The sequence below is a fragment of the Podarcis filfolensis genome, assembly GCF_964270895.1.
Source record: "Podarcis filfolensis genome assembly, chromosome: 4".
Lineage (NCBI taxonomy): Eukaryota > Metazoa > Chordata > Lepidosauria > Squamata > Lacertidae > Podarcis > Podarcis filfolensis.
The window spans coordinates 72,380,911-72,390,523 of NC_139607.1; the positions used below are offsets into that span (position 1 = coordinate 72,380,911).

At 39.6% G+C, this 9,613-nt stretch overlaps 1 protein-coding gene across 1 annotated transcript; it reads left to right on the forward strand.

Moving 5' to 3' along the window:
- The first annotated feature begins 535 nt into the window (after positions 1-535).
- Positions 536-7,930, forward strand: LOC310761701 (apovitellenin-1-like). The gene is made up of 4 exons (XM_083611840.1): positions 536-701; positions 1,450-1,565; positions 2,425-2,587; positions 4,115-7,930. Exons 2-4 carry the CDS (start codon positions 1,505-1,507, stop codon positions 4,221-4,223), a joined length of 333 nt encoding a protein of 110 aa, XP_083467966.1. The 5' UTR covers positions 536-701; positions 1,450-1,504; the 3' UTR covers positions 4,224-7,930.
- The last annotated feature ends 1,683 nt before the right edge of the window (positions 7,931-9,613 follow it).

Here is a 9,613-nt window from a genome sequence, read left to right on the forward strand (position 1 = left end):
CTCCAGTGGCTGGCAGGCCTCCCCCATGTCTGCTATTTGCGTCTCTGAGCCACCATTTCAATTTTTATATTTTTAAGAAACAAAATTTGAATTCCATTTTAGAGCTTTGATTTACTGTTAGGTGGGTGTTACTGATTTTTAAATGTCAAATAACAGCAAAAAGCACAAAAACAAATAAACAACAACCCAAAAGGAATACAGAGTATCGACAAGAGAAATAAAAAATCAGTTAAGTGTTTTACAGCAAATATAAACTCATAGGGGCTGCCCCGCTTTTCACTGCACTTGCCATCCTCACATACCCCTTTGCCAACAGCCCTTCCCTCACACCTGATCAACCCCTTTCCCTTTACATTTTACCCATCCCCTCCCCTATTCCACACAACTTGCCCTAGCTCCTTCCCCAAGCCCTACTTGCTTTTAAAGGAGGGGAAAGTAGCATGCTGCAAAATGTATTTGGAGGGCTCCGTCGGGCCCCCAAACTTGGAGTTAACAACCCCTGGAGTAAAGGGTTAACTAAAAACTTTTACCATGTGATTCATCATATTGTTTTCCTTGGGACTCCACACTTCCGTACCTATCTATTGCAAAAGAACAGATGTGGAGCAAGCAGAGACCTATGACCCCTTAAATACATCTATATGAGACCAGTGAGTCTGCTTTGCTTTCAGAGGTGACATCAGTCGCTGCTAGTGAGAAAGGTAAGTGAAAAAAGACCTGTCTGTGTGTATAATGCAGATCAGTTAGGGGAGATATTGAACATGATACATTTCAAGAAATTTAATGTGGAGTGCACCATCTTGTACTGTTTTTCATTCAACAATATGTCTTGAGTGGGCTGTGGGGATATTCTCCAGTACAGGGGAACCTCAGTTTTCGAACGTCTCAGCTGCTGAATGTTTCAGAAGCTGAACGCTAAAAACCCGGAAGTGAATGCTTGTGTTTTCAAACACCCCTTGGAAGTCAAACGGCTTCGGAGGTGCGTTTCTCAATTTTCACCATAGACCTTGCCGCCAGCCCTTTGATCCTCAGTTTTCGAACGTTTCGGAAGTTGAACGGTCTTCTGGAACAGATTACATTCAAAAAACGAGGTTCCACTGTATTTGTTACAGTTTTTGTGCTAGTACAGTACATACAGTAAGTATATACTTGTTGGCCACTGATTTGTGATTTTGTTAGGCGGGTGATTTTATTACTGACTTCAGGTTTGTCACCATGTTGGTTTTTTTCTTTAAAAAAAATGATGGTGGTATAGAAAAATAATGACATAAATAATAAGAACTTGCACAAACGGATCCTGTGAACGGGTGCGGCAGAAGGGAAAAAGCAAATAGAAATTTGTAGCTGATTTCAGCAGTGCTATGTGTATTTGGTTATTGGTCTCTATTCAAATGTGGCGGTGGTGTTGCATTTTCCTTACAAAATACTGACAGAGAGCTTTCTTTGCAGCACTCCGTACAACTGTAGCATCAGAGTCTTCTGAAACAGTGACCTACGGTAGATCATGCTTCAGTATAAAGCTTGGGCTGTCACTCTGATCCTTCTCCTTGCACATTCCCTTACTGGTAAGCTCTAAAGTGCTTTGATCTGGCTTCAGATATGCTTTGCTGGCTGAATATGTGTGCACCCCAGCCCTCAATTAAAGTTGAGTCCTAGTATTAAGTGTCAAATGTGTAGGTTCCTGCTATCACCATACCTGGTTATTCTGTTGAACTAAACAGGAGTCAAAAAGTCATTGGGGAAAGGGGGGATAATCTAGAGTTCTTAGTGTATTCTACAGCTCAAAGTCAAATAATTGCAACTCCAAATACTCCACTGTCCTTAGACACTGGAGAGAGTATTATTAAATCTGTCAAATGATTAATTACTTTAAAAATGTAGTTATTCATCTAGTAGGCTGATTCATTTAGGTACTGAAAGGGCCACATTGCATTTCTTTTCATCAGATACTGTGCATTTGATGAATGCTGTATCTTGCCATCCTATACAAGATGGAACCCTAGTCCCAGGGTTTTGCTTATGTGGAGGTTTTCTCATAGACTGACAGACACGCCCAATCAATTGGGGCAACTGGTTTGAGTACAATCTTTAACTCACAGTGAAAATGTTAGTGAATTTTGCCAGCTAATAAATTAAAGCTCGTGGCTTTAAATTATCACCCCCACCCTTTGCTCAGAAACAAATTCTGCATGATAGCAGATTCAGAAATGTCGTAGTGCAAGGGATCTATAATTCCCCCTGCCTATGCTATTTATGGATCTTGACAATGCTGTGTAAACATGTCTGTGTATACACACACACACACACACACACACACACACAAGATATGTGCCTTGCTTCTGAAGTTCTTAGGCAATACCTGTATCCAGCTGGACACTAAATTACAGAAGAGAATTTAAATTCATTTTCCCCTCCCCTCTCCAGAAGTTGATGCTAAAGCCATCTCAAAGAGGCATGTCCGTAATGATTGGATGGTCATACCTGACGCAATTGCATTTTATGTGTTCGATGCTGTGAACAAAGTGTCTCCTAAAACTGCTGAGTCCTTGTATGGTGCTTTCCAGAATCCAATCATTCTTGAGACAAGGTATGTATGGTGATGATGACACATTTCTGTCATTGGTGGCGGTGGTTCAATTGTGGAGGTTCAAGCTACAGGAACAAGATTATAGAAATAAACCAGCTTTACAGTGAAAATATGTACTTGGGATATTGTTAAGTTGTGGGTGAACATATCAGACGACACAGCAATTTCTCCAAAGCAGCTCTTTATTTGTAAGCTGGAACAGAACTGAACTGAGGGGCTCAGTCAACTTGCTTATATAGAGCTCCAGAACCTCGTTACTGTAACAACTTTCTAAAACTATCCAATCACTGAACGTCACTTTCGATCCTTCATTTGCATAACTATCTACAGTATCCCCCTGTTGGCCCAGGGTGAGAACTTCAGTACATAACAGATATATTTCTCCCCCACTAAAGTGTGGACAATGTGTGTTTGTACTCGACTGGCTTGCAAAAAAATGCTATGTGTGCAAACTTTTCTCTTTCAACATTGCACTGCTTTTGGCTAAGGGTATTGGCAAACTCCAGTGGGTGGTATAATTGGTAGCATATTGGCAGAGGTGGGATTCACCCACTGTGTGTTTTGCCCATCCTGGGAGGCCAGGTACAACCTAGAACATGCAAAGCACTTGAAAGTAGGGATGGGGGACAAATTCAATTCGGTTTAAATTTAAAGCCAAACCTATAAAATCCACACTTTCCAGAACAGTGCAGTATGCAGACTGAAATACTGCTAACCTTCAAAACTCCCATTTTGCAATGCACTTCTCCAGCCAACCAGTGCCTACAAAAATGCATATCTCAGGGGAAAGTGTGCATAAGAATGAAGGTATTAGTGAAAATAACATACAAAAAATGTGTTATGTTAGGGAAAATTGCTTCCAAAAATGTGTGCATTAGTCAAAATGACATATAAAAAATGTATGTGCTGGGATAAATTTTCACTAAATTGCTGGTGAATTTTCATTAGTTATTTTTTAAAAAATTGCTGCAGAAATTTGGAGAACTGAATTTAAGATTGGAAAAATGAGAAGTTGAGACAACTGCAGTTAGCAGGTCCTTCCATCCATACCAGAATGGGTTTCATATGAATGCCTGCTACCTCCTCCCACCCCATCTTCAGGCTGCTACCAGATGCAGACAAGGATGGCTCAAACAAGAGCCTCCTCCCTTGCATTTTTTTTTGTCATCCAGCCTGGTGAAGAGTTATAGTGAACATAAAAGCTTGTTGTGGCATTCTGGTTGGCTTAATAAAGGATAAGAGCTGCAGAGTTTCCTGGGAGCTCTGGAGAACATGGATGGCCCTCTATAAACCGAATGAGGGAGCAATATATTTTGGGAGGGTTCAGGTTGTGAAGCTTCCACCCATGCCCAGCCTATATATGTGTGAGCCATAAGCCCTGCATCACAAAAATGCCACAAGCCTCCAGTGTCTTCCTCCCAAAGGAAACAGATTTAGGGTATGCGGTGAATCCCTGGAAAGCATAAAAATACTGTGTATGAAATGTTGTCTAGCATCTCATCATTACAGGTTTCTGTTTCCTTGCAGGAACTTCTTGATAAAGACAACAACTGAAATCAATCGAGCATTTCAACAACTGGTGGATAATATACATGGTTTATGGACAAAGGAAGAAGCAGAACCAGCACAGCACTAGGACCTAAACGAATCTGTGGAGTGGCCTCTTCCTTGTATTCATCAGTGGGTCATAATGTGCAGAGGGTTATCTTGGTATCGTTTTTATTATTATCATTGCATTTTATAATGTATATAAAACAGATAACAATTATAACAAGTGACAAAAATTTAAAGATGAAAAACAAAACTATAACATAGGCATATGGAATGAGTAATTGGACGTGAGTTAAATTAACAAAGTCCAAGTAAAGACTATCAAATTTACCAGATCATTAAGTTTAGTTTCAGATTTGCCAGGCTTGTGATGAAGGTTATCTTGAAAATGATGCTTCCACTGTATATGTCATAAAGGAATGCCAAATCATATAAAAAGTGTCTGGAGGTTCCAGCACTCATCAAAATCTCAAATTATGCTTGATTTCCTCCTTTATAGCTATATTCTAGAGTGAATGGTACCAAGCGTCCAGTGTAAGATTTTGGGCTGTTTTCCACTGAATTGCAATTATTGTTTGTGCTGCCAAGATCATATATAAGACCAGTTCTTTTGGCGATATATTTACATTGGTATCATAAAAAAAATTCAGTCACATGACCTCCAGTGCCTCATGAAGCATCGCAAGTCATATCCAAAGCTTTGTGGGGCCTTGGAGGTGGAGTCTGAGGTCTCGCAGGGCCTTGGACATGACTTCCATGGTTCCCAGGCACCGCTGCGGAGCTCACAACGTAATGTCATGGCTCAATGTGAGGTCAGGATGTCACATTATGTCGTAGACCTCTGGGCACCCATAATCTGGGGCCCAAGTCGGCACCCCTGGATCCAACAGAAGTCAAGCATGGCTCTCTCTCTCTTCCCATCCTGCTTCCAACTTCTAACTTTTAGCTCCCATAACCCAACTCTCACTCCTGGCCTTTGTCTTTGTAAATACCAGCAGTTTGGGGAGAGGGTCCCACCTATTTGTTATCTCGCACAGAGCCACTTCCTTTGTTACCTTAATGACCCATACTTCAACAATTACCTCATCAGGAAGTTAGCCTGGCTTTTCCAGGAATTGAAATTGGATCCAGGAATTTGAAAGGTGCTCAAGCATACAGACTATGTCTCCTAAACTCAGAACAGTACAATTTAGAAACAAATCCTTTTCCCTCTCTACCCATTGTGTTTAATAAATTGTTTTAAGGGTCTCAGAGCTTGTGTTTTTACATGTTCTTTTATAATAAAACTATTAATTTGATGGAAATAAATCCAGTTTGTGTTATGATTTGACAAAGTTAATTTTATTTGGTTACTAGCTATAGGTTGATAATTGGTAATAGAAATCTTGTAATGTGTATAAACTTTTGGATTTGCAGTATTCAAATTGCTTATCTCTCCCTTGCTGGAAAAAAATCTGGGTGAGTTGATATTGGAATTAGTGGAAAAACAATAGGTGCAAATTTAGGTTGCCAGGTTTTCCATATCTGAATAGTACAATTAGTAAATGGATTTGGTATAGAGTTCATTAGATCTGGTTTAAGATTCTCCTAGCAAGAAATGTTTAGATAGTTTAATTTCCCAGTGTTTATTCGGTTTCTCTTTGATTATATATCATAACCAGCTCAGTTGAAATGCAGAGTAATAGAAATATAAATTAGGTATACCCCATCCATCGAACTGAGTTCTGCGAAATAAAAAGTATTGACTTAGTCTAGGTTTTTTTCTTCTGCAAAATAAAATTGTTATTTTAAGTTGGTATGTTTTCTCATGCTGCCACCAGAGGGAGAGAGTAGCCATTCTTCAGCAATGACAGGTTATGAAGTCTTCCCACAAGAATCATCGCAAGTAGCACAGCATATGTGTAGCTCCGAACTCTTTGGAAGAAGAGTGTGCTTTTAAAAATGAAGTAAATAAATTGAATGCCTCCACATAATAAAATGACTCACAATTATTAGGAGCCACTAGATTCGGCAGAGAATTTAGCAGTTTCCAGCAACTCCTGCAACAGCTTCCTTTGTGAAATGTGCTGCATGGCTGTAGAAAAACCAAATTAATAATGGATACAATGTCAGTTACATCTGTATACAGGGACCTATATTTTGGTCCTGTGGGGCAAACCTTCTGGATACAGCCCACAAATCAGTTAGAAATATGATTGAAAATCTGCCTTGGGGAACACTTTTCAGTGAAACATTTATTTAAGATTTCCTTAAACTATAAAATGACTTTGCCTCGGGTGTGCTTTTTTTTGTACTTGAAGGATTAGTGCACAGCATTTTTGTTAGTTTAAAATCTGTGGTGGATTCACCTTATAATCCATTTGCATGAGTCACAGCATATTTCTTTGACTGTAAAGAGAAAAGGACAGTTTTGGGTAACTCCTTCTGGTGTATTGTCATCAGTACAGCTACTGTATGAAACAAGTGAATTTTACATTCAGCAGGTTAAGCCAATTCAGTATTGGAAAGTTTTGGATATATTATTTTGCAAGAATGATGCAAATGCTGGTCTGCGTCGGTCTTTGTGTGAGGAAACTGCATGTGGAAAAAGAGATTCACTGTTCTGATCCTTTTCAGACCATTATGAATGTTAACTGCACTATCCCGATCCATTTGCTTCATCAAGTACATCTTCATTACACCACTGGTTCAAGTTTTGCTCGATAGAGGGATCTTCCTTCCTTTCTGTGTGTTGTTATGTATTGCTTTGATACGGGACCTTTGGGGAAGTATAGGAATGGTGGCATACATCAGGAAAGGAGCTCTGTGACAGTTTGCAAGCCCCCTCCGCTTTTCAATTTTCACTCTCCTGAAAATTAAGCTGAAATATGCCCCACCCTTTACCAGCTGTAAATGGGGTTGTGAAATAGGGAAGGTTTGGCTCAGTCCTAGTATTACCCTGGGCTGTCTTCAAGACATCAAAAGAATTTGAAGAATGTAGAGACACTCAGCAAATCTGACAGGTCACTGCCAGAAACAGTTTTCTAGAACAGCGGTAGTGTCCACTGGGCCAGTTTCTTCAATGACAGGTGAATCTAGACCAGCAGATGCATTCCTAATCTCACATTTGCCTGTGAAATGTTACAGTAATACAGCAGCACTGCCATCTTTGAATCTTGAAAGTTTTGGAGCAGCACAAATGACCATGGCAATATTATTTTAAAATACCTCTTTTCAATGTACTGTTCACATGTAGTTCACTTGTCGTGATGAAAAGGAAAATATTGCACAAGAGGCTTCTCACAAAAAAAAAAAAAATCTTTGAAAACAATTAGGGATAAAACCCAACATTTTTTTCTGGGTTTTTTTTTTCCTTTTTCTTTGGGAAAGGGGTGTTTTTCCAGTGCTTATTATCATGTGGTATCACTAAGCTGCATCATGTAAGCCTTAGGAATTGGATCACTGCATACCTCACCCATTACATTGCCTCTTAAGAAAAGGTCATTCTCTAGTATTATTTGCAGTGTGGCAGTCAAAACACTCCACAAACAGGAATTGTCTATACATTGTACACGCTTCCTTCAGAATATTGTACAGAAGTAACTACCTTGATTTAATCTGTCTTAATCTTAAAAAGGACTGAATTATGATACACCGTAAAGTATAAGAAGGCAGATTTCACAAATGGAGCAAGTAGTGTAGGGGAAAATACTGCACTGTATATATGTACTTTTTAAAACTTGTCTATAGATTGGCATTAGCTATTTTAGACTTTGGATTTTCCGCTAATGTCCTTATTAAACGGCAAACTACTGGTATGTTTCTTGGTGATATACCAAACTCTGGCTGCTCTGTGGCTACAACATTCGCGTTCACACATATGCAAATTTGCCCATAAATAGAATCCGATTTAGCAGGCTTCAGTTTGTGGTAGAAGAAGTTCACCACATTCAAAAGGCAAAACATCAGTTACTTCCACTCTGACAGCAACATCAAGAGTATTAATCTGTTTTTTTCACCAAGTTGTTTTCCTTAGTAACATATTTGACTGTTTAAATAAATGTGTGTAAGGCCACTATCATTTGCCAGAAAGTAAGTACCGTTGATTTTAATTGCTCAAAATATTTGTGTATGTGTGTGCTGGAATTCTTTCTCAGCAATTAGTCTGAGCAATATCATTATCAAGATGAAGAAAAGCGACACATCTAGCATGTTTTCACAAACCATACATTAACCAAGAGCAACCACACATGGCATCAACATCAGGGAAGAACTTCATCAGTTTGTGAACCCATGATCTACATGTATTTTACCATCACTTATCTCTACCCTGTTTTACCCTACAAAGGAATGCTTAACAAGCTAGAGGTTAAAATATAGGAAGCTACTTTATACCACATCAAATCATTAGTCCAGGCTTCCTCAACCTCGGCCCTCCAGATGTTTTTGGCCTACAACTCCCATGATCCCTAGCTAGCAGGACCAGTGGTCAGGAATGATGGGAATTGTAGCGAGGTTGAGGAAGTCTGAACTAATGGTCATTCTCCTGGACTAATCTAGCTCAGTATTTACACTAACTGGTAGCAATACTCCCAAGGTTTCAGAGAAGAATCTTCATCAGCCCTACTATGGATTCCAAGGATTGAACTCAGGAACCCATTTCCCATAGAAAATATGTATCCTATCACTGAGCCACAGTCTCCTTTATTTAAAATATTATGTCTCATCTCTTAATTATAAGGATTCCTGAGGCAGCAAACTGGATAAAGCCACCACATTAAAATCACTAAAAAAAAATGTAAGCAGATTAAAATACCCAACAAAATTAAACAATAGCTGTAGCACGAAACTGTATTAAAGCCTGGGTGGGGGTAGAGGGAGCAGCATCTTTAGTTTATTTCTAAAATCAATAGGGAGTCTGGTAAGAGGCGGATTTAGGGGAGTGCAGCCTGTTCGTTCACACTGGACACTGAGTCACAACAAAGACTTAGAACGGAAGGTGAGAGTCAGGGGGTGAGCTCTGAATTTTGGCGTCACAGAGGGTGCCACTGAAATTCGAAAGCCCAAAGTCTGCCACTGATGTAGTAGAACATTCCAGAGGCCAGTTTCAGAGGCAAGGGGCCACAATGGACAAGGCACTGTTACTAGTTGCTGCACACCTCACCACAGAAGGTGAGGGAAATCTGAGAAGGTCCTTTGAAGAAGATTATTAAAGATCAGGCTATCTTCAGATAGCCTGGTTCAAAGCCATTTAAGACTTTAATGTTCAAAATCAGGACAATTGGACCCAGGAACAAAATAGTAGCTGGTTGAGAGTCTGGTTGGACCTTAAACATTGGTAAGATCTAGATACAAATTCAAATTCAAGTCTTCTGAATGCCTATGTAGCAAAAACTGCATCATCCGCAAAGAAGGGATGTATCTGCAGACACGGATTACTCTTAGGTACGGGGGTGGATTAAAAGGAAGGAACCCCCAATCAGGTCTATCAAAACT

Coding starts and splice junctions, on each gene's coding strand:
- LOC310761701 (XM_083611840.1), top strand. CDS start 1,505: ATGCTTCAGTATAAAGCTTGGGCTGTCACTCTGATCCTTCTCCTTGCA. Junction 1,566..2,424: donor CCTTGCACATTCCCTTACTG/GTAAGCTCTAAA, acceptor TCCCCTCTCCAG/AAGTTGATGCTAAAGCCATC. Junction 2,588..4,114: donor CCAATCATTCTTGAGACAAG/GTATGTATGGTG, acceptor GTTTCCTTGCAG/GAACTTCTTGATAAAGACAA.